Source organism: Harmonia axyridis, chromosome 3, assembly GCF_914767665.1.
Source record: "Harmonia axyridis chromosome 3, icHarAxyr1.1, whole genome shotgun sequence".
NCBI classification, from domain to species: Eukaryota; Metazoa; Arthropoda; class Insecta; order Coleoptera; family Coccinellidae; genus Harmonia; species Harmonia axyridis.
This window is the reverse complement of record NC_059503.1, coordinates 8,228,674-8,255,196: the sequence shown is the minus strand read 5'-3', so window position 1 is coordinate 8,255,196 and position 26,523 is coordinate 8,228,674. Positions and strand designations below refer to the sequence as shown.

The 26,523-nt window shown below is 36.3% G+C and overlaps 1 protein-coding gene across 3 annotated transcripts in view; it reads left to right on the top strand.

Annotated features, from left to right (window-relative positions):
- The window catches only part of LOC123675244, a 98,814-nt gene that overhangs the window by 69,569 nt on the left and 2,722 nt on the right, over positions 1 to 26,523 (top strand). For all 3 annotated transcript variants that reach the window (XM_045610588.1, XM_045610589.1, XM_045610590.1), the window contains 4 exons: positions 1,669 to 4,371; positions 25,261 to 25,448; positions 25,660 to 25,854; positions 25,912 to 26,166. In XM_045610588.1, coding sequence (XP_045466544.1) covers positions 1,669 to 4,371; positions 25,261 to 25,448; positions 25,660 to 25,854; positions 25,912 to 26,166 — 3,341 coding nt within the window. The remainder of the gene's footprint in view (positions 1 to 1,668; positions 4,372 to 25,260; positions 25,449 to 25,659; positions 25,855 to 25,911; positions 26,167 to 26,523) is intronic.

Here is a 26,523-nt window from a genome sequence, read left to right as displayed (position 1 = left end):
GGCTATTATAAGGGCACAGACCGACAGACAGACACGAAACTAAAATTGTCCAGGATACTGTGAAATTTTGCGAGTGGATTTTGATATCATAAACCAGAAATATCATTACAAGAGTGATCGGAATGCTTACTACCTTCGTTAGATCCCAAAGAAAAAAAATCTTATCTATAATAATTTGAATCAATATGCCGTCAACACAAAACTCCTTCTGAGACAATGGTTTATTGAACATTATTTTCAATAACAGATCAGCACCTGAGCGAAGCTTTCGCGAAAAATTGATAATCTAGAACAGAATGAAACTTTTCTAAAAATTATTCAATTGAAAGCATTCACCACAATACATTCCCTACCAAAAAAAAAATTGTAAATGAAATTCTAAGAAATTGAAATTGATCTCAAACGTCGATTTTGATAAAAAAATCTACATAAGAATGCTAAACGCTTGTCGGAATTGATCAAACGCTTATTCAAAAGAAAAAGAGAAAATGAAATACATAAACATTAAGTGTATATTTTAATCTAAAATATGGAAAGACACTTTTGCACAATGGTACATTTAATTATTCCATTCTTCTTTTGCTTCCGAGTTTACTGAAGATAATGGAATCATTCTCCGATTTAAATTAATTTCTACTTGCATAATGCATTTCAGAACATCCTGATCAATTTCTTGTCTGTATGTCGATTTGTGTGTCCGCACATCCTAGTAACAGCCTTCACTTCTACATTTCTTATCCGAGTTTGATGAAATTTGGTATATATTTCAGTTTGGGTCTTGAAATACCTGGAATCTCGATATTTCCTGTTCTCGCTGTCCGATTTTGATGAAATTTGAAGGTAAAAATGAAGGCTTTTTGTGAATTTACGGTGTCCATTTCACATGTGTTAATTAGAATTCACACAAAAATAGTCGAATAATGCAGTAAATACGGTTCAATGAATCTCAAAAATTGATTATATTTTCAGTTTGATTTGATATTACCTTGTAATTAGCCTTTTTAATTTTGATCTTGTGAGAATCATCAAAAATCACTCAATTGGGGATATCAATTTAATGCTTCACACTATTGGTCTAGTCTGTTTGTAACTTATTTTGGTATTGAAAAATTTGACTAATATTTCGACAATGCATAGATAATTCAGAGACATAAATTAGAGAAACCTTTTAAGTGACTAAAGTCCTCAAATTGTCAATGAAAAATTTATTTTATTACATATAGGAAGCATTAATTTCAATGTTTCGTTCATAAGATAAGAATGACAGAGGCAAACGAACATTTTCCGACAAGAGAAAATTTCAGGCTTAGATCGATAGCTAATAGTAAACTTTAAATAGTCTCTTCACTTTTGACTCAGCTTGATTCGCTAATAACAATGATGACTCACAGCAATTGAATCATTGTCATTATATATGCAACAGGTATGTTCGAATTCTTTCGAATTAAAGCGGCAATACTAATCACAACAACAAATTCATTCATTCATTGTTTTGAATGAATCTAAGAAGAGTATTTTTCAGATGATTTTGGATCTTAAGTGAGATACAAGGATAATAAATCGATAACTTGTCCTGAATATCGTAAATATTCCAATTTCTCAAGCCTCTCCTGTTTCATATTCAAATACTTTGTCCGATATATCTAAATCTTTTTTTTTTATTTCAAGAGCAATCCCACCAATCTGAGAATGTTACTGTTATAACCGGAGCAGAAACGTTGTCAGCGTTTGAAGAAGGTCTAGCTGACGATGACTCCTGGGTGGAAAATATCAGTCATGACGAAGACGATTTCGGACAATCCTCAATCACGGAGGATTCATCTTCTGGAGAAGAGGTGACCCTAACCTGCTCTGTGGCAGTAGATAACGAAGATGAACTACGAGGCTACCACAGAGCCGCCATAGACTTTACTCTTCACACCATTGTGGAAGAGAGTTGTGAAGAGAGTGAAGTGGAGCAGACATCTTCTATGAAGAAGCAGCGCCCAGCTTCAGCTACAGACTTGGAGAAATATTTCTTCTTCGGATTGGGAGACGGAAACACACCTTCCATGAGTAACAACCGAGAAGATGCGTTCTCGGAAACAAGCAGTGTGTACAGTGAGGGCTTGGATTCTCTTGGAGGCCCAGAAGAACTACAACAGAGTGACCATACCGATCCTGCAGAACTGGCCTCATCCAGGCTAGAGAAATATTTCTTGAGTGGCTTCATGGGTTTCAACTCAGAACGTAGGGACTCTGACGGAAGTGTCGGTAGTGATAGTGAAGGAAGGCCAAGTCCAGAACAACGTAGGAAACGTTTAGTTAGAGCACGTGGAACTGGAAGATCTCACTCATCATCACTGGACAATCTCCTATCAAACCCCGAATTATCAGGAAATGATCAACCCAATGAAGCATCCAACGACTCAGAGAACTCATCTAGCTCAGATTCTGACACTTACGACGAAACAACTACCTTCGAGAAAAGCGATGGACAGTTTGATACAGTCAAGAGAAAGAAAAATAAGAAACAGAAAGGATCAGATGAGTTGAAAAGCTTAGAAACAACACAGGAAGTGAACGAGTTCAACAACTCAGGTGAAGACGATGATGATGGTCATAAAACACCGCAACCTGAAAACATACTAACAACGAATCTTGTAAATAACAAAAACCAACAAAGTAGAGATAGCGGCTTCATTGGAAGCTGCGACGATCTTCTCAAAGAGCAACGAGACCCTACAAACAACGAAAGTTTAAACAAAAACGAACTGAGGAAAGAACTCGAAAATATCTTGGAAGAGAAGAAAGAAGACAAACCTATGTCACAATCGGTTCCACCAACCACTGCCCTGACCCGAAAAGACAGCTTCAACAACTGGAGCTCGGATGAAGAGACGAATCTGATGATGTGCAAGATGCGTCAGTTCTTCAAGACCATGATAGCGAACTCCCAGTGTTCCTCTTCCAAACCGACCACGCCAAATCTGAGCAACAGAACATCACCTATCTTCCCTAGTCCGAGATTAAGGAACAGATATAAGCCTCCTCAACTGGTTTACTTCGAAAACGAACTGACAAGGCTCATGAAGACAGTGCCAGGTATAAGAGACGATCAGGTGCGGGAGATTGTGGAGTATTTAAGCAGCGAAGACACATGGAGCGATTCGTACGATTCTTCTGACTACACCAGCTCTGACCTGGAGGGTACTACCACGAAGACTGCATTGCAACAGCAGATCTCCGACAGTTGTAAGCAAATAATCAACAAGTTTGACAATTTGGAGGATGAAGAGGGTGATGAAGGTGATGGTGGAATAGTAAACGAGAACTTGGGTGTCAATAAGGAAACGTCTTTCGTTTATCAGAAATTGGTGGCTTCGTTTGAGAAAATGGCTTCAGGAGATAACGACCAAAATACCCCAAAGTCGCCAACCAGTTCTCCAACTCTTATAGCTAGAGTTATGCATCACATAGGAAGTAGATTAGTGGCTTTGATGCACGAAGTGTCTAGTGGCGAGAGCCACGCTAGTAACAGTCCCAAAGCAAGACATTATCATCGGCGGTTGCAGCAGAAATTATCTAACGCCTCTTCCACAACCACCGATGATGATAGTACTTCTGATACGAACTTAAAAGATACCCTCAGTGCCTTAGAAGATAACTTCACATATACTGTGTTACCTAGGAGTAAATCACATGATTTACTAATGGGTGAAACCAAGACATCGAATCAAACCGGTAGTGGTGATATAGTAGTTGAAGAGCGTGAAGCCAGTGATTGTGAAAGATTCAGTTGGAGGGGCAGTTTCGAATCTGCCCTTCTCGCTACAGACTCTAGAAACAGACTTTCGATTATAGGTTCTGAAGGTTCGGCTTCAGCTTCCGCGTTGGCGATAGCGGCCAAGAGAAGATCGGCCGGGGATCTGATATTCAGTCATAAGAGCTTAAGCCGTGAACAGCTGGATAGAGTGAGAAGTTGTGGAAGTATTGGAGGGGCAAGCAGCGAGGATAAATTGTGGGTCTCGACAGCCACTCGTCCCAACAGAAGAAGATCGAGCGTTCCAGACGCATCATGCGGTTCTGGAGGATCGGCAGACGGAGAGGACGATGACGAAGAAGACATCGGTAGCAGTTTACCGAGGAATTTGCAGACAGGACCCAGCACGACCAACTCCCTGCCTCGGCTTCCTACCAACACCCCCCCGAGCAGCATGCACAAGGCTCAAAGTCATCATTTCCTACCCCAGAACGCGAAGAGTGCGCGTTATAGACCTCCGGGTTTCAACAGACCAAATACAACAGTTCCTAAACGTGCGGTGTCCGCCCCTGGACTGCAACCGTCCCATCAGAGACGGGGACGTAGATCTCAGCAGAATGTTCCTAGTGGTGAGTTTTTGTTTAGTTTTTTTTTATGATTTGGGATTTGGTGTAATGGTGGAAGTATGTATCTGGGTTTAGGTGGTAATATCTCCAATGTGATAATTTGTTTCTCTTGCAAGCGTACGGATTTTGCCCACAAGTTTGCATGACTTGTGTGTACCCTTATATAGAATGCGTTGTTACAGTCATTCACAAACAACAATTCTGTCATTTTAAGAGTAAGTATTTATTATAATATTGTGTAGATGCTAGTTGTTTTACCTAGGCCGCTAATAATTTCAAATTTATTGCTGAAGGCTGAAGATTCCGCGTTTTGTGGCCGTGAATAAGTAGAAAATTTTTCTCCTGACGTGTCGTTTTTTATTGTGGTAAGCATCTCCAGATGTTTTTAGGTAGTAGATTGTAACTGGACATTGGGTTCTTCTGACGTGAATGTTGAATGTGTCCTGATGTGATATTTAGACTTCATTCAACGAGTGGAAGGGTGCTGAGCTATGTGGTTCATAGCCCCCACTTCTGATAAGTTTGGTATACGATCTATTGCTGCTTCTCAGGTGCTATGAACTATTGGTGGTTAGTCTCTTCTATAGATATTCGAATGTTTGTTATATACATTCGCGAGTAATAGTTTCAAAACTTTGAGAGAATTTTTGTCTATGAGAATAAGATATTGTATCCGACAGTTAGAGAATGTTCAGTGAGTTTGGACTTATCAGGAGTCCTGTTCACCTGTGGTTGATGCCTTGACGTAATGCTCGTTCGATTTCTTTCGAACTATAATCATTGGATGGGAAGAAGGTAACCAGCAATCAAAAACGTTACAGCAACCTCATTCTGCTTCGTTTTTGTATAGTACTATTATATACTGCGAGTATCGACTATCGAGTAGTTTCAATAGATAAATCTATAGTGTAAAGCCTCTTCCTCCTCTCTATCCTGGCATACAAGACCAACTCAAATCGCTCTACGCACCAACGTGATTGCAGCGGATAGCACCCTTAGTCAAATAGTTTCGTTGTGCTTCCTGATTTTTGCTTCATCTCATTTTGCCTCATGGTGCTATATCTGAGGATTTTGTGTGTCTTATAAGCTAGCGATAATATTCATTCGAAACTAAAATATGAGATAACTACTTAAGTAAATGAAATGAATAAATCACGTCTAGAGTTGGGAAAAGAAATTCCTTGTTTCCAGAACTAACGGTCCACACTGAAAAAATGAATTTCTTTATTCCCGCACGGAGGAAGAGGCTGAAACACAGCCCAACTTTGATCAACTAAGAACAAAGAACACTTAAGTAATTAAAATTTCCTCATCAACGTCCATACGGTAAAATCCGATTGAGCCTGTTCAAGGAGGCAACTTTGTTCCTGACCGAAAATGAGAATATGAGCCCAATGCAATCCCCTTGATTGAAAAAGGATTTTTTTTTCGTATTTTAAGCTTCATTCAGGAAGTTATACAGGGTCTTTATAACTTAATGTTACATCCAAGTGGCCTTTGGAATATTTTTGATTGACTCTTCACGGATTTGGAAACATAGTGTTTGCCGAATTTGAATAGGAATTGATACTACACAATTTATGTCATTCAATATTGTTGCCAGCATTGATGAAAGGTAGTGAAGAATGATTCAAAGGACACTTGGATCCCACAATCATTAATGAAGACCCTGTAAGCAGTCATCTTCAGATCTGCAAGTCTAGTTATTCGAAGAGTAGAAAAGGCGAAGTTGCTTTTTAGTCAAGCTTTACGAAATATCGCCTTGGTAGAATCATAGTTATGTGACTACAAGTATTTCATCATGTGCAACATGAATAACTTCTCCATTTACCATTTGCAATCAAAACGACGTTGAATTCTCAAAGCATCATTAGTAGAAGTGAGTATCCCTCTCATTCTCAGTTCCGAACTTGTGACGAGAAAGCAGCTTAATCGCTTTCCATCATTGTGATTCCACATGAAACGTCTTCATTGTCGTCTGTCAGAACTTAGGGAACTTTTGTGTTGTCGCTAGAAATGCCCTGTTAGTCCTCCGCGACGCTTTGAATGACGTTCGCTGTTGCCAAGTCCAGGGGAAATATGAGATCCGACTTGAGGTGAGCGATAAATGTGACCTTTCATAAAATGGTGGCGATACAGCCGGCCCAAGAATGTCTACAAGGCAGAATGGCACACAATGCACAGTTGTGACGTTTCACTGAATTGCAATATTCATAAAGTCACGACTGGTGACAATGGAACAAAGGAGTCGTTTTAGAAGTTGCTGGTTCGATTTCTTCAGATGCCCCATTATTTTGTCGGGGAGTAGAGGAGGTTTAGATGATGTCATCGAACACAATTGCACCTCGTTTTGTTTTATTGATTTGAATAGATAACGTACGAATGTTGTATTCAATGCTGTGGAAGTTGCCGTGAATTCTATTGGTTTATTCGAGTAGTGTTCGTGTTCAGTAAACGATAGCACGTACTTTCAGCCCATCAATTTCTCATGACGAGAAGAATTGAGTGATTATCGAATTATTACCTATTGATTTTGAAGGACCAAGGCCATTAATGAAAAAATACACTAGCTATCTCCTTGTCCGAAATCGACAATATTATTTGTCTTCTTTCTACTGAAAATAGTTTCTCCAAAGTGGACAATTAAGTTTTGAAAAGGGAAAAAGTCGGCCGGTGCCAAATCTGGAATATAAATCATACTCTCCTCTAATGAAGGTGCCAATTTCCTCAAGAATCTTTAATGACAATAGGAGTCGAACGACATAGTTTTGAAGGTTTTGCAATTCTAAATGGGAAAATTTTGGTTCGTACCGATGCTTAAAACTTATGTAAAGTGCTAGGAGAAGACCCATATTGCCATTTATGATAATTGAGGAGATCACCAAATTTCTTGGGGGTATAATTTGCAACCACAAAATGGCCTCCTTCAAATAATATCGTATGGAGAAAACTCAGGCCACCCAGTATATTGATTTTTTTTTAACTGATGATAATGGGTAATTGAACTTCAACCTGATTAAAGTTTCGAGTGAAATCGTGATTTTGAAATGATCTCCACATCCGTCCTTTGTTTCGATCTTAGAGCCAATAAAACGCGCTTCAATGAATAATTTTTTTATTTACAAACATTTCACATTTACGGTGAAGTTCAACCATTACTCAGAAGTTGACCTTGAACGAGTTTGTGTTGCTTCTAACTGAATGAAAATATTATTGAATACTCGAATAGATTCTGAATTTTCACACGAAGTTGGAATTGTTTTTTTAAAGTTTATGCCATTTCTAGAAGGGGAATATCTCCCTTTGTTGCTAGGACGAAGAATCATTATTTACCTACATTTCAGAAATTCTGAATTGAGAAAAACGTTTGAAATATAAGGAAATGTGACATGCTATAAATATATAGAATTACGTGAAATAATAAAGTTAAATCTGTTCTTAAGATGGTATATTTCCAATTTAAATTATTTTTATTATTGAAGTTATGAAGTTAACAGTCTTTATTGGAATTATATGTTGTGAATATCTGAAAAAAATATTCTTGGGTTCGGGAATTATCAGATTAGAAGAACGTGATTATTTTTTTCTACGTAAGATTTCACTGGATGGAATATGAAAAATAAATTCTGAGGTAAAAATTTTAAAATTGTAAACATTTGAGAAAAATAAAATTGACAAAAAGACATCGGCGTTACATAATAAATTCTAGATGGACAAGAAAGTTTGGTATTTTTCCTTTCTTTTATCATCATAATATTCTGTAAAAAAGTGAAAGTGTTCAACATATCTTGATTAGAAATTTTTGTTGGCGAAATGAGAGATAAAACTGTGACTGTATTTTTTCCTTCGAACCCGAAAATTTCTGTTCGATACCCAGTCAATTTTATTGGATACGCTTCACAATGTACATCCTGTTGCAACAATTGTAGAACAAGATCGAACAGTTGTTCCCAATGGACAAATCGCTTATCATGTTTTCACTCCGTGTACTAGATGCAGTGAACGTCGATTTTTTTTCTTGTATAAACCGCCAGTACATATTTCCGAAGAAACTCATCGATTTGAATTGAATACAGACAAGTTTACGATGTTGCGATCTTATAATTGCTCATGAATTTTCACAGCGGTCTTCGTTCACTTTCTCTCTCTCGCGTACTTTCATCATATCTCAGATTGATTATCTCAAGGTGATATGCTAGTAGGGGACAGAACGTGTCAAGGTTATCGGGGATCACGATGCTAATTGGATAGGAGAGTTTTTAGAAATCGTATAAGTACTTTTTTATATATCGATTTGGCGAATGCCCCATGATTGAGAGTTATATCAACTGCGGCGCATCCACCAAAAAAGTCAATTCTAAAAAATTAAGAACCGTTCTAAGACAATTGGATGGTCTCTAGTGTCGTAACTCAGGCGTATCAATATCAGTGTTACACCAACGTTGTAACAGCATGTAGCTTACCTTCGGCTTGTATTTAATTGCAGATTAAATCGTTTGAGTTCGCAATAAAGTAATGCTAACGGTACTTGGATCTAGTTACGAGGTGGCTGAACTGAATATAACCGAAGCTTTATGCTCTCATTAGAGATACTCCTCCCATGGTTTAACTCCTGACAAGTATTAGTAAACAATTCACCTGTCATTGTGATGAGTTGAAATCAGTTTCAACTACGCGATCGTCGATAAAGAAATTAGTAATATTCGGTTGAAAAACTTGGATATTGACCAGTCTTGAAATAATTCATCGATGGATAAATCATTAAAGTAAATTGGAAACGCTTTGGTGCGTGTCTTAATGTTAATCGTTAGATATAAAGGAAACTATTATTATAAATAATTATTCACACGAACTGTAGTATTTGAGATGATGATGATTTTTTGAATATTGAGATAATGAGAAAATTAAATTTATTATTAATATTTTGAGAAACAGTCACTTATATGAATTTCGGTTTATATCCTTCAGAAGAAAGTCTGACGTTTTCTGAAAGATTCACTATTTTCTCTCGATAAAAGTACATTCTTGAATGATAAAATAAATCATCTATCTTGCTGAGTTATAAGTTTCGAATAAAATGTTCAAAATTACATGGTTTCTATCTCATCATTTTAGATATGAATGCATTGCGATATTGCAAGTTTCTATTTTCATTATTTTTAAAACCTCTGCTAATCAGTAATAGGTATTTTTCAATTAAAAGAAATAAATTTATTCAACCAGATATAATAAGGATTCTGAAATCTATACCAAATTTCATTAATATACATATACTTAAGTAGTTTTAAAATTAGGATTTGCAAATAGCAATGATAAAGAATGTTTTTTTTAGAGCTATGAAACTTTTAATTGAAATAAAACAACGATGGATTATTCGATTGACATGAATTTTATTTATCCGCAAGATAATCTTGTGACAGTACATTTTAAATATGATTTCTGGCATATGATGGCTCGGATGTTGTCCAATCTAGACGTCCAATTTTCGATGACTTTTTCCAACATTTGTGGCCGTATATCGGCAATAACACGGCGAATGTTATCTTCCAAATGGTCAAGGGTTTGTGGATTATCCGCATAGACCAATGACTTTACATAGCCCCAGAGAAAGTAGTCTAGCGGTGTTAAATAACAAGATCTTGGAGGCCAATTCACAGGTCCAAAACGTGAAATTAGGCGGTCACCAAACGTGTCTTTCAATAAATCGATTGTGGCACGAGCTGTGTGACATGTTGCGCCGTCTTGTTGGAACCACAGCTCCTGGACATCATGGTTGTTCAATTCAAGAATGAACAAGTCAGTAATCATGGCTCTATACTGATCACCATTGACTGTAACGTTTTGGCCATCATCGTTTTTGAAGAAGTACGGAACAATGATTCCACCAGCACATAAAACGCACCAAACAGTGAGTGTTTCTGGATGTAACTGTGTTTTGACATACACTTGAGGATTAGCTTTACTCCAAATGCGGCAGTTTTGTTTGTTGACATAGCCATTCAACCAGAAGTTCGCTTCATCGCTAAACAAAATTCGCTTATGAAAATCGGGAACAACGGCATCTTGAACAGTAATGCCAACTTAAAGTTATATACCTCGAAAAAAAACAGCCTTTACTTTCCAAGATGGAATGGCAACACTATGTAATATTTTATGACATTTCATATGTCATTTGGGTTTGTAGGTTATGCCATTCAATAATGGAAAGATACACCTTGCAACAACGTTTCTAGGTCTCTAGGTTTTTCCGTTTGGGAGTTATCCTGTTTACGGACAGACAGAATTCAAGGACTTTCGTCATCAATGGTGTCGAATCTTATTGTTTGAGATCATTCCCGACTAAATTCAAACAAAAACGAGCGCTCAAAAACTATATGAAGTAAATTGCGTGATCCGTATTCATAGAGCTTTCAAATTATGAAATCTGATAAAAGTCCTCAATTTTAAAATTCTGTAAAAATTCGCACCCCTTCAAAGGGTAGCGAAATACAAGGGATGGAATTTTTCAATGTCAATCTGCCGCTCTTGTCGTCACTTCCCATTCTATCAAGGATTAATTTCCAACCCCCCAGTTGGGGTAAATCCAGTTAGGTGCAGAAAGCTTCGTATAATGTAACAAGATAACTCAATAATGATTAAACTGCCAACAGGACAATGTCCTCTGAAGATTCAGGCTGTTAGGCGATCACTGTGTTTGCTTTACATAAAGGACTGAGGTCTCATACACGCCTAGTTGCGATCAATTTAATAATACTTGGGTTGAAAGATCAATTGAATGCAGCTTATGTGACTGTTCCAGAATAATAAATTTATTGCTTTCGGGTCTACCGGAGGAAGAGGAAGCATTATAGACCATCCTGGACAGTTTTGGTTTCGTTTGTATGTATGTCCGTGTGTACGCACTTCCTTGTAACAGCTCTAACTTCTACATTTCTTATCGGATTTTGATGGAATTTGGTATGGATCTTAAGATTGGGAAGTAGATCACACCGATATCGATCTAAAAAACGCTTATATTTGAAGAGGCTGTGACCAATATTTTAGAAGATATGACGATTATTGTGTAGCGATTCAATTTTGACGGTTTTTCCAAATTTCGAGTTCAAAATTTTCGTACACTGGGAGGTCTACGAAATATCGGTAAGCGGTGTTAGGATGAATGGTCCTCAATTAGCCGAATTTCGCACTCGCCTGAAGATTTTTTGAACGAAAAATTTGCCTCAAATTTTCCATACTTAACCCTTGAAAAAAAAAAATTTTTTTGTGGAAGTTCCCAAATAGGAATTTTATACCATCATATCGATTGATTCGTTAACGTAGATGACGAAAATGCTTGCAGTTCTGCGTTTAATCTATCATTTCAGAAATTATAGGGTGTAAACTGAAATTTTCAAAAAAATTTTTGATAATAATCTCGAGACTGTCAAATCTTCTTGCGGCGAGATACGGTCTTGAAACCTCAATATGTTTCAGATCACAGCTCGATCTATTAACCATGTCAAGCTCTATGCACTAGTTCATATTGATAAATCATTGAGAACCATAGAATAGGAATAACAATCAATTTCACTCATTTTTGTTTGAATTTTGCATCGGAATTATTGTTCTTCGATAGGTATTCACAAATGTGATCTGCAAACGTGTGAAACAAGAATTCTCCGACAGCCACATATGAAGCACACACCCAAACAGGTTAATTAAATCTACTTTCTTTTGCCTAATGCAAACAGTCCTTGAAAAGAATGCAGAAAATTGAGTACGTGGTGTTCTGTAAACATTGCTCATATTCTACAATTTATCCATGAAATTTACGCATATTACATGAATTTAAGTGGCAGATATGGCAGGATTATACCTGCCTATCCTATTAATGTGGAAATGAGCAATAACTTCCGTTTTGAGTGCTCCTAAAAATTCAATTTGCATAATGAATGCGCTACTGTGTTTAAATTAGATCTAATATGCAAGATTTTATGAAAGAAGTATGAGATTATTGTATATTAAGTTGTATAACTATCACGCAACTTATTCGTAATATATTTTGAAATTTACCTTGATTTTATTCTGACTCTTGAACAATTTTTGAATTGTAGTATGAAGATTGTATGGTATTTCAAATAAGTGATACCATAAATTAATTGAGTGCGTTTGAGTTAATTAAATGGTTGAAGATTGAATTCAAATTTTTGTTAGGTAATATAGTACTAACTAATAAAAATATTGAACTTTCTATTTCCAATTCATTCATTCTTTTAGAATAAGATTTATTTTATATGCTAAAGTTGAAGAATTCGTCGAAATCGGAAACACAGAATTTTTTCTTCCTAAAATTGAATACAAAGCTCCCTCTACATTGGACAGACCCTAAAGCCAATATTTGAATCGTGGGGTGATCTTTTTGAAATGAACTCGAACGAAAATTAAACATTCTGAAGTCGCAGTTCTCAGATTTTTCTTTGATGATAGTCGATATTTTGAGTGAAAGAGGATGAAATAAACGTTCGTGTGAAATATTCACCTTTTTTTCGAGAGAACCCCTTAATCAATAATGGAGATAACATCCCTGCTGAATTCTCTACTGTCCTTTGGTAGAAAAAGATCAAAGAAATGGCCGCAGACAAAAGAATCAGTTCATTCTTTTCGACAATGCTACTGACCAAATTTGTTCTTGGGGGAGCCCTCAGAGGAAATTGAATTTGCATGAATATGAGGATGATATTCCAGAAGTTAAGGATAGGTCTGGGAGATGAGAAAAAGTACCATCAAATTGCACACCTTCCAGTGACTTTTTGTGGATGTCTCTCAGGAGAAAGAGTAGAAATACACTGCGCAAAAGAATTAACGCACATTATGGAAATCTCAAATTTATTCTACAACTGAAGGTGTTCTCAATGATAATTGTTTTTATCAGAATTATGCATGCATATGTTATCCACTTTCAACTTTTTTCTTCAATACAGATGTTTTTTCCCAGCAGGAATAAAAAAAGATGAGATTATCAGATTTTGAATGTATTGGCTCCATTCTGAAATCAGTTGTTCTCGATCAATTCTAGTGATCAATAGTTTTTCTTTCGTTTGATTTTCTACACTCGATCGCTATGCAACGCGAAACACGCAATTTGACCCAAGAGGAATGTGCCCAAGCGGTAGTTTTGCGACAAGAAGGGTGGACATACACAAGAATTGCAGAAAGGTTTGGAGTTTCCCATACAAGTGTGTCCAGAATGTTGCAGCGATTCAGGGAGACAGGTATGAATGTCCGAAGACCAGGACAGGGTAGACCACGAGTAACAACTACCATTCAAGAACGTTACTTGAGAGTTTCTTCGTTGAGACAACGGTTTGCAACCACTCGCCTCCTTCAAAATCAACTTGAGCAAACTCATGGGGTGCAAATTAGCACTCAGACAATAAGAAATCGCCTCAGAGAATATGATTTGAAAAAAATTAATTAACAAATTTGATATTTCCATAATGTGCGTTAATTCTTTTGCGCAGTGTAATTCAAAGTTTATCTGCGTAAATTTTCTGCTGGGTGACCTTCAGATATTCACGAAAATCGAGCTTTTCATGAGTTTTCCGCTCGGCGATTGAAAAGCCGAATTTCAATCGTATTATCTGGAAATCTGGCCCGATATAGAATTCTATTTACGCCTTTTCCTGCTCCAGTCTTCGATGCCTAGAGGCGAGTGAGCAAACTGGAAATAAAATATAAGTCGATTGCCAATCATAGCCAGAAACAACATTCAACAAAGCCTTTTCTTGTTCAGGAACCCACCCTCAGCAAGGAAAAAATGAGATATAGAGAGGATCAATATTTGGGGGAAATTGTAATATTATATTGAGTTTCTTCTATCGCTACCTATCAGCTTCTACTTTTTTATGATAATAATAACTAATAAAACAATAAAATTGGTATAATAAAGAAATTGATTACATAATTCAAACCATATTCAGTACCACGGAAATCACGGAAAATATTGCTTATTATAAAGGGTATTTTTTTTAGAGCTATAGAACTTTAAATTGCAATAAAACAATGATGGATTATTCGATTCCAGCGAGCATTCTTTTCAGATCTGAGAACAGGAAAAAGTCGCTGGAGGCCAGATCTGGCGAATACGGTAGATGCAGAAGCAATTCGAAGCCCAATTCGTACAATTTTGCCATTATTTTCATTGATTACTAGCACCGCTATCTGTGCATCAGACTGGGGACTTTTCTATTGGCTTAATAATATTGAAAAATCATTGAAATATATAAAAGAAAGATAATTATCGAAGCGAAATAAGTTTTAAAGAGGTAGGCAGTTGTACAACCGTTAGAAATGCCTTACTAAGGAAACTCATGTTCAATTCGATTCAAAATTGAATAAAAATCCACCAGCGGGATTCGAACCCGGGATGTATTTCATTATCGATTGTTGGCAATACCATACTGCGAATTCCTTGTTTTCACTGATAACTTCATTTTACGCCACTGCAATCATTAGCACATTTCCATCTCCCAAATGACGAATTCATCTTGCACAGTTAATTAGGAACAAACCGCGTATATTACTTTCCTACCAACAGAAACCGAAAACAGTCATTTTGAAAGCAGGAATTTCTCCCAAAATCCTTCTAATTTTAATTAATATGCTATCGTGTTTTATCAAATTGTAATATATACCTGAGGAACGTAATCCCTGTAATATCTCATGCTCTTGATGAAAACAGAAACTTTCAGCGTGTTGTTCTACCGGTTCGTCCCCTGTTTTGATTTTGATATTTCCAGCATAAAAATTAACTGGCATAATATTTTCACAATAATGTTTTGTTATATGCTGAATTCAAATTTTGGTTGAAGCGAAATGTGTACTTACAGTAAATAGTCCAGAGATTTTGTTTATGAAATTCTCTATAATGTTAAATAATCGAAAAAGTATCCTGAAAAATTCAGTACAATATATGATCTCCCAAGGATTCAAGCTGAATAATAAGTAAAGGGTGTTTTTTTAGAGCTATAGAACTTTAAATTGCAATAAAACAACGATGTATTATTCGATTGACATAAATAATATTTATCTGCAAGATAATCATGTGGCATTACATTTTAATTATGATTTCTGGCATATGACCGCCACGGCTGGCTCGGATGTAGTCCAATCTGGACGTCCAATTTTCGATGACTTTTTCCAACATTTGTGGCCGTATATCGGCAATAACACGGCGAATGTTGTCTTCCAAATGGTCAAGGGTTTGTGGCTTATCCGCATAGACCAATGACTTTACATAGCCCCACAGCAAGTTGTCTAGCGGTGTTAAATCACAAGATCTTAGAGGCCAATTCACAGGTCCAAAACGTGAAATTAGCGCCGTCTTGTTGGAACCACAGCTCCTGGACATCATGGTTGTTCAATTCAGGAATGAAAAAGTTAGTAATCATGGCTCTATACCGATCACCATTGACTGTAACGTTCTGGCCATCATCGTTTTTGAAGAAGTACGAACCAATGATTCCACCAGCCCATAAAGCGCACAAACAGTCAGTTTTTCTGGATGTAACGGTGTTTCGACATACACTTGAGGATTAGCTTCACTCCAAATGCGGCAGTTTTGTCTGTTGACGTAGCCATTCAACCAGAAGTGCGCTTCATCGCTAAACAAAATAAAATGGACGTAGTGCGCGATACGTATTCCGCACAGGACCATTATTTTCGAAATAAAATTACACTATTTGCAAGCGTTGTCCAGGCGTGAGTCTATTCATAATGAATTGCCAAATCAAACTGAGAATAAATCACTTGACAGTTGTTGAATCGGTCGCCATCTCGAACAGTAATGCCAACTTAAAGTTATATACCTCGAAAAAAAACACCCTATATTTATTGATTTCATAGCTTCAAAATTAATTTGAAACATAATGAATCTCTAAACGCTTCGCGGTCAATAGATACAATGGAAACTTGCAAAATTTCTTTTCGAGTTGAATATTACGTTCCTGAGCTGTTTCTATAATAGGAAATTTCCTGGAAATCTCAATTACGGGCTCTCATTTGAAGATGGATAGTCATAACCATTGAAGTATCTGCCTGAGGTCTAGTTCGAGTTGAACGCAGCCAAGAGGAAGACAATGCCAGTTGAACTGTTGGGTATTAACTCAATTAGAGTTTGGCGAAATTACTTTTCTTCCTTAATTTGGACTTTGTTGGTTACACAGAAGTGGGAGTTCTTGTTTCTTGATGGATCATGTCCACAACATATAAACTAGGAATTATACAATTCTTACATATCTTTCCGTTTGAACAATAATGAATATTGTGATATTCATTATTTTCATCATTTTACCGCATTGGTATTCCAAGATTTGAAAACTGTCTATGTTTTTTGAGGCAGAATTGGATTTGAAAGTATTCGTTTCTGAAAAACTATAAAATATAACTTTAGAGATTAATAATTTTAGTCCCCGAATAGGAATTTTCTGTTTGCGAAATGCATTTCAGGACATTCTGAACAACTTTTGTCTGTGCGTTTGCATATCATTTTAACAACCTTTACTCCTATTAACCACAATTCTTTTTTCAATTGAACAAAATTCGATATGGATACCTTGCTAAAGTCGTAAATTATTATTCCATTTGAATTTGAGCTTCCAGATATTGTGCACTTTGAACTAAATTAGAACTTCTCGGGTGATAAAAGTATCACAAGCTACAAGACTTTACAGCTTCAAGCATTAACATGTCACTTCACTGATGGCACCACAGTACAGATTTGGAATCTCCAGTATAATATTCAATTTTAGAGTTCTATCAAGGAAAGCGTTCTTCGTTAAAAATAATAAATCTTCAGAATATTTACTCTTTTTTATCGTTGAGCGCATTTGGGACATATTATAAATAAAGTCCCTCCTTTTGAAGCCCTTCAAGAGTCTCATTGAAACTTGAAATTCCTGAATTCACAGACTTGGACTGAAGGCAATATAAGTCTTCATTACAGCCAGGGGAATGAAGACAGAGAATAACCAATGTTTATAGAAGATGTATCAACATTGATTAATTCCATGTACCTCATCTGCTTTCCTCCCCAGAATCTCTAGCTTTTATTAATTTCGGGAAGAAATATACAGGCCTGGACTGAATTATAATGGAGAAAAGCAGGGCATGAAAGAAGAATTCAATATTTAAGGCCTTGGAGCCTCAGAATTCAGTAGATAAATCAATATTATTTTAAGATTTCATTTCATCTTCACGATGAAATTAAAATCAGTTTGTGATATATTTTCAAATCCACAATTTTACTATAACGCCATGAATGTTTATTATATTGAATGAAATATATTTATTTGAGTGATTCCCGATTAAATATGCAAATTTGTAGATTTGGAATCCGATATTTTTCCTAATTGTCGAATTTATAATAAACAGAATATTTATTATTTTCTGTATCTACCTGATGAAATCCAAGGTTTGGCAACTTTTGCTCTCCTAGTGTCATCGGTTGTTTCACGTCGTTTGGCGCGCTTGAAGTTTGTTTTCTGAATTTCTGATATATTCAGGTATTTATTTCGATATATTTTTAGTTAATATGAAACGTTGATTCACTATGGGACATTGAAGTGCGTTCTTTGTGAAGAAACTCGCGAATTCAGTGAAATATCTTAACAATGATATGTTTTCATTTCCGCGCGCTTCATGTCAAATTTGATAGTTCATGTTGGGGACGATATTTGCTTACTGAAAATAACATATGCTCCCTCTATCTACGTTTTTCATTGTGAGGTATGGATCGAGATATTCAAGGTTAAGTGATGCTAAATTTGTTGTTGTTTGAAAAATTTAAACACGATTTTCTTGTTTTGATGGACAAAAATATGGAACAAGCGAAGCAATGGCTTGATTAGTGTGTTTCAAACTGTATTTGATAGCCAACAACGGTTCAAAGGTGCCCCAGGAGAAGTTTGAGCCTATTTTGAAAGAAAAGTAGAATTTTTGTAAAGAAAATGTATTGAAAAGTTTGAGGAGCTTTGGAGCTTGGATTATGTTTACGAATTTTTTATAAAAAATGTGTTTTTCGGCAACCGTCCGGGAAGTGCTCACTTCCTGGACGCTTTTTCTCTGAGAAAGTAGCATTTCCCGGCCTAGTCCGGAAAGTACGTACTTCCCGGACTAGGCCGGAAAAGAATCATAGAATCCATAGCAACCGAGATAACGGCTGACAGTTCATATGAAATTAGTTGTGAAAAATTTGCATGTTTTCTGATCGCAATCACAATTAAATATGGAAAGCAGCAGCGATAGTGTTATTTTACATGGTTGCCGAAAAAATATTGTACGCAACACGCCCGAAAATGGTTTTTTTGGACTCACAGACTTCCAGGACTCGCTTACGCTCGTCCTGGAATTTTGTCTATTCGTCCAAAAAAACCCTATTTTCCGGACTTGTTACGTAAATTACTATTTTCCTGATTAGACCCGGGATTGTTGAGTGATGTGTTATTCTTCACAGCGTTCAGTAGACGCAAAACCTACTCTTCGCTCTTATATAGCAGTTTGTTTATCTCATACCCATCTTCGATAATGCGTCAACCAGTTCCAACAAATTTTCTCGAAACTCTTAATATCCAACTATTCGAAAGTAGTCATATGAATTCTCATGACCTAATACCAAAATCAAAATCAACTCCGAATCAAATCGTTCCCAAGAAACTTGATAGCAACATGGAAAATCACATTTTAATGGACCCCCTTAATAGTTTTCGAATAATTTCAAATATTTCCCGTTCTAAACTCCTGTCCCTCGACAAAACCGAATCCACATCGACGTGTTTCGAACTTATTGAGCCGGTTAATTCAACCACTTCCCTTTACAAATAACATATTGGCATATTTTATCGGAGGAAACAATATAAAAACTAATCGCTCACATGATTAGTTCGTCGGGTGCCTTGAAATCAAAATCGAAGGCAGGCAGATTTTGACGTGAGACTCCGCGAGAAGCATCGAAATGACGGAGGATCTTGTCAGGAGCACCTCTTCCAACCCCAGGGGGTTGCGAAGGGTTAGACCGGTACCTTATGAGTGTTGTGGTGGCATGTGCAGTTTCTTGAACTCGGGCTGTTTCAACCTGTGTTGTAATGGGGGTAAGAAGACGAGGAGGAGGAGCAGTGTTTACGCCCCCAGGGGGTTGAAAAAAGATGTGGAGGACGTGAGGGAGGAAGATGATCCTGGGCAGGTATGCAATCAAGGAGGGTGGTGAGAATAGTTCGAAGAATATTGTGTTGTGAGAACCTTGATATAATCGCATTCGATTCGATATTAGCCCTGAATGGTATTTATTTACTTTTTATTGATGGTGAAATTGATAAATTTTGTCCTATCCCTAAAATGAAAAAAAACACTCACTTCTTCATTCTTTGCTTGTATTAATATTTAATTGGTGAGAATCATCCTGAAAATATTGACTATTTATCCGTTTATTATGAACTCCATTGAAGATTAACAATGAATAAAATATTTCAAAAAAGCCTGAACAAAACAAATTAGCAAACTAAAATTTTCGAAATAAACTACAAAATAATTTGGAAAGAAACACGCAGAATACGTCATTTGAAAATTGAGAATATAGGATGAAGAAATAAAAAAAAAATTCACAAAGGAGCGGACAGAAAGAATAAAAACAAAATAATACATAAGTATTGTAAGAATATGTCTTTTGTATGTATTTCAAAAGTTGAATCATTGAGAGTATTTTTTATTCAATTAAATACAATTTATCTCAATTTCCACTACTGCACTATGTAAATAAAAATTTTTCGCCACTCAGTAGCTTCTTCAGATTTATTACATTTTGAAATAAATTAATATAAATCGAATGGATTTTCACCAAATAACTACCAAGTCAATTAAGTAAAAATATAGTTTTGGATGAGTTATATTTGAATATTGAGAAATTATTCCCATTTCACAGTATTCATTTCATCGAAAGTAATATTAACGTCGAATATTCAAAATGATATCAGTTAGATAACTATTCAAATGATATATTTGAAGCAATAAATTTCCCTAAACTCATTTTTCAATAAACAATATGGTTGGTACTTAGTTGAAATTCGTCATTGCGTCCATTGCTTCAACAAAGTTCAATAGAAAATGTTCTGCTATTAACTCCATCAAGAAAATTAAGGTCACAACACAATAGTTCTTCGCTATTTCGGTCACTTAAAAATCTACTGAAAATGCTCATTGAATTATTTTTGAACAGTTTTACTCCAATTTTGGTTTATTATTTACAATATAAAACTTGACAATTATTCAAGAAAAAAAAATAATACCCTGAAATTTCCATAGTTTTCTAAAGAATCCATAACTCGAATAATATATCCATTTAGCGTTTTTCACATGTAATTTGTTGAAATTGATTGGTACTCCAACCCCAAGAACATTCCTTCAATTTTGAAAGCATAAATCAAGAGCACAAAATCAAAAAAATTATTTCATAGAAATATTATTACGATGATAGCGAATACAATAATGTTTCACCGAAAAGTCATAGCATTCACAGTTTTTATTTGGATTCCAGAACGAATGATCCCGGGTTTGAATTCCTTTGTTTATTTTTTCACATTTCAAGTTATTCAGCTTTTAAAATGTAAATAACAAACCAACGAGTGAAATTTGTATCTTTTTTCAAACGTTAGATATTCTTTAAAAACCTTCCAATGTTTGTTATCGAATAAATGATCAATGAACATCTCCAGTATCTTCCGTAGAAAAAGATGTATAAACTATTGTACAGCTTTCAGAAAGACCCAAGCGACTAATAAAACCAGATAGCAAAGATGGTCTAACTGAAGATGACCTCTATGCCTTCCAAGTTTTCGAAGTTGAAGATGGCAATGGATCGACCAAAAAGCATCTCTTCGTAACCCCATTCGAAATAGATCATGATGAAGTTTCTCCAAAAAGTGGTTCTGAACATTTAACTGAACACTCGAGAGAATCCGAAGTAGATCACGTGACTGAAGTAGATCACGTGACGGAGGTAGAACATCAAACGCCAGTCCAGAAAGAGGACACACATGAAGAAACAGCAGTCTTAAGTGATGACACCAATGCTTCTGCTGGCGATGGTAGCTCCAAGAAGAAGAAAAAGAAAATCCTCGGCTATTTAAAAATTGGCAAAACCAAGAGGAAAAACAAAGACGGTGTGAGCGTCACAAGTAGCTCCACTTCTTTAGTTTATTCGGAAATATCTGAGAACCCCGATAATGTTACACTAGTTAAGAGTACCATCGTGGAAAAAGTTGAAGATCCTCATATCAAAACCGACGACGTTTCTCATATAGAAACTGAAAACTCGAAACACAAAGGACATATACATCGAAAATTGGTTGCTATTTTCTCATCGAAGCACGTCAAGAAAGGTAAGAAACAAAATGATATTACTGGTCCAGTTCCTCTTAAAACTAACGATGATTCTAAACCCATTGAAGAAACAGTTACCAAACATCCTGAAATGATCCCTTTAGGTGCCGGAATATCTCGAAGAAACAGGGAAAATTCGGAACATGAATTGGAAGTCAACACCCAGCATAAACCATTCTGGAAACCTACAAACAAAAAGGATAAAAATAATGGAGCATCTGAAGTCGACAAAGAAGTAACTGATGGCATAAAAACAGATCCCATGCAATCTAAGAATGCCAATAATGGCATAGTAGAAATTGGAACAGATGCCTCTAAAATTTTCGGTTCTGACATACCGATAGACAATACAAAACATTACGAACATAAGAAATGGACCTTTTTCGGAACTGCCAAATCGAATGGGAAAGAAGACCCATCTCCACAACAAAATAATCAGCAAAAAAGTTCACAAATGTCTTGCTTATTGACTGCTTGTGTCAATTCTGACATTAAACCCGAAAATAATAACCTGAGTGACTCCATAGAAGTGAAAACAATTGCCGACGACGAACTCCAGAATGATGGACAAACAATAAGAATAGTCAGGAATCAGTTTTTTCCGGCTGAAGTACATACTGTTCGCGATCAGCATGATTCTGCTGTTGCAGATAGAGAAGAAGATGATAGAGTTGATGTGGAGGAGAATGTGAGCACAGTATGTCTTGTTGGCGAAGAAGAAAGAGAAGATATCAATTCAGAAGAGATTGCTTTATCTGCTAAGAAATATGGTGTATTCGAAAAGGAGGATTTTAGTGAATCTCTCCATACTTTAATCGATGAAGGAGATGGTAACTACATCTTATTGGCTCCAGCAAGTGCAATTGCAGATTTCCACTTGAAGGAGAATGCTGATGAGCAAAAATTGAAGGAGAAGGAAAAATCAGAATGCGAAGACAAAGATTTACCGGAAGGAACTTACCGTAGTACTTGTAGATTATCAATTGAAGGTTCGGAAAAATGTCTTCAAGTGCCAGAAGTAGTGGTAGTTGAAGAGATTCCAACAACTGTAGAAAAAACTTCTAGTGCAAATGAACCAAATAAAGAAGATATTCATCAAGAGATAAAACCAACCAAAGATATACCAGAACCACCAAAAGAAAAAGTTCTCGATACTTTAGCAGTACCTGGTGATAACATCAGATCCTCTTCTGATACATTGATAGGTTCGAAAGAAAATGTGAATGCAATCGAAAAGTCAACAGAAACTCTAAAAGGAGACGAATCTGCAACATCATCCTGGGTAGAGGTGGCTAATGTAGAAGACCTCAATGAAGATAAATTCAACTACATTTACCAAAATACGGTGAAAACAGTAGAGAAAGGAGGAGCTTTTGCAGGAGAAGACCTAAGCAAAGTTGAATCACAAGAAGATTCGTCCCCAAAAAATAATGTAAGTGAAATTAAAGCTAAAGATACAGAGTGTGCCGAAGGAACTCAAGAAAAACCCCCTACAAAACAACTGGACCGCAGTTGTGAGGTATGTGGAAAAAAAATCAATGAAGAATCTAAAGAACACGAAGATGAGATCAAATGTATTTGTACAACTTTAACCAAACCAAGGCAAAGTTTGACTGAGATCGAAGAAGGCAGTGTGAAGAGTAAAGTGGAAGCTTTCAATAAATCAAAACATCCCATCATAGTCCCCCTGAACGGTATTGACTATTTGAAGAAAGGTAACAGAGATTATGATGCTTAGCTGGCTTCAATGTATCATCATCAGAAATTCATTTGTTAGAGCGGGAGAATTATTGGTAGGATCTATAACGTCGGAGGCGAAAGCTATTAATTCAGAATTAAATATATGTGGTCATTATTGGTTGCCTTCGTGACATATTGATAGTAATATCCATTGAAATATGTATGCATTATTATACGTTATCAGTATTTATTGTCAATAAAATGAAGATATATAGTTGATTCTGCTACTTCGGTTAATATTTCGATGAAGGAGTCTCTTTATTTGATGAAAAATTACATAGAGAACGCTCTCTATAGCATTTTCAACATATGCAACATATTTATTTACAAATATACTCTGAATACTGACGTATTTCGTCATATCAAATATAATTTGCGTAAAGATGGATTATTCAAGAATTTTTTTCCAAAACCACCGTATTACCCTGATATGCCTTGTATAGACTTTTTCTTTTACAATGTAAATGACCAGTTTGAGGCAATTGCTTTCAAGCGTTACAAGACGAGATTCTCTAAAACGCTTTTGAACAATACTTTGAATATTATATCATTCATTGAAGTGAAAGTCGATAATTTTTAAATATTCAAATATGCTGCTGTCGCTATCATTTGGTTAATTTCGAGATAGAATATAAAATGAATGGGTGAATATTTGTTTTCGATTTACAAACACGCTTTCATGATTGTCTGTTTTATTTTCATTTGATCTGTCCGAATGGACATGACCGTTTTTCAGTAATTCCAAAATAATTCGAATTTGTCTGATGCAAATCTGCATGAATTGATGACAAGACCCCAAATGGTGACTATTCAGCTGTGTACTTCAGCGTGATCCAATGGATGTTGTTAGGTCGGGTTATATTTATCCGGCAACCGCAGAAATTATCGGAAAATGGTTATCGAAAGTTGAATTTATCGGTGGAAAATTGATATGAGTCTTTTCATCGTTTCGTTTTTTTCCTGCGTTATGTTTTCCTTGAATAAATTGATCATGAATATAAGTGCCTTCTGAAAAGTTATAGGAACATTCTTACATATTTTCGTGGAATTTTATACCTGAACCTATATATTGGCGATTGGAGAAAATTTGCTCTAGTCGAAAATACCTACCTGATTTAGAAATTCCTTCCATTGAATTTCCAATGAATTATTAAAAAAAGTATATTATTCGCCAGTGGATAGATCTTCTTTTCAAATATCGCATATTGATTTATATTGTTGGCTTTCTGTTGTCCCAAAGCACAACAGCATAAAGTCTGTACCTGAGAATATGCACGCTTATCTTCTCCTCATTTCAATTTCAGATTTCAACGCTTAATTAAAATGATTAGTTTCACTGGAACAGAACACCCAGATCATATTACAATATTCTGCAATTTTCCTCACAGTACATCATCATTAAAAATAACACACACTGCATAGTGTACATATTACTCATGTCATGCTCTATAGAAATCAGTGTATACCCTTAGCTATGTATATCGATATAGGTAACCTTTATCGATAGAACAGTTCGTAGTGCAAATGTTGTTGATATAGCCTCATTGTTTAGTTGCATGTAATTCATTCCATTGTAGTTAGAATAACCATACCTGCTAGGTTTGAAGGAAAATATTAAAATACAATTGAAAACTCTTTGTCTATGCCCTTTTTTTTTCAAACCTAGTAACTAACAATTTTGCTGGTTTTAACATAAAGTTAACTGAAATAGAGTTTCCTCTACAATAACGTTTGTATTTTCAGATGACATAACGATATCTGAGGCTCACTCATCTCCAACATTGGGCTCAAAGAGCAAAAGCGCAACGCCAAGTCCTATCGCTGCAAAATCTAGAAGTGGTACTCTTTCAAGTACCAATTCAGAATGGCAATCTCCAGAAGAAGATATGGACCGTATGATGCAAGGCAGAGGCAGTCTTTCAGGCCTAGGAGTAAGTTAATTTTTATGTATGAAGTCCACACAATTGAATAAACGAATACTGAAAATTCTAAACTGACAAGGTGGATAAGTATTTCGAAATTCCTATTATTAACATTGGTGTTGCGCCCCAAAGACCCGATGGGTTCGATGGAGTTCCACAGAGCTCCACCCTTGGGCCGGAAATATTCTAGATCTTATGGTTTACTGTTGTTTTTCTTCAGTTACGGTCGGATTCTATGGCCAGCGTGTATTCCGGAGCAGGAGAAGGTCGATATGGCACAGTAGCCGTTAAGGGTCAAGTAGAATTTGGCCTCCAGTATAACTACAAGGCAGGTGCCTTGGAGATCCACGTGAAACAATGCAAAGATCTGGCTCCAGTCGACGCCAAGAGGAACAGGTCCGATCCTTACGTAAAGGTGGGTGTCTTACTCTACGAAACCTTTTCGAAAAATCCTAATTTTTTTTTATCGCAGGTGTACCTGTTACCCGACAAATCGAAGAGCGGCAAGAGGAAAACGAAGGTGAAGAAGCACACGCTGAACCCGGTGTTCGATGAGACCCTCAAGTTCCAAATTTCTCTGAACGGCTTGGAGACCCGCACCTTGTGGCTCACCGTCTGGCATTCTGACATGTTCGGGAGGAACGACTTTTTAGGGGAGGTCATGATGACTTTAGAGAATAAAGTGTTCGATGATCCGGCCCCTGTGTGGTACAATCTACAGGAGAGGGTGAGTAAAGGATTCTACGATTACCGCACCATATCCTTTTCATGACCCATGCGCACATTTGTTGCTGTATGTCCTCGATAAATTCACGAATTCCATCTTGAATCGATTGTGAAGCATTACATAGACCTTATTTTTCATGTGATCCCAAAGAAAAAAATATAAATGTGTTAAATCAGAAGATTTCTGTGGCCAATGCCCAATGTTGATCATCTTTTACATAAATAACACAACCAGAAAAACTTTCTTGTGTGGCACGTAAAGCCATCGTGTTGAAAATAAATATTCCACTTTGTCTAATCAATGTCCTATTCTTTCTACAAGAACTTTCCTGTGGTTCAAAAAATGTAAAAAAGGATG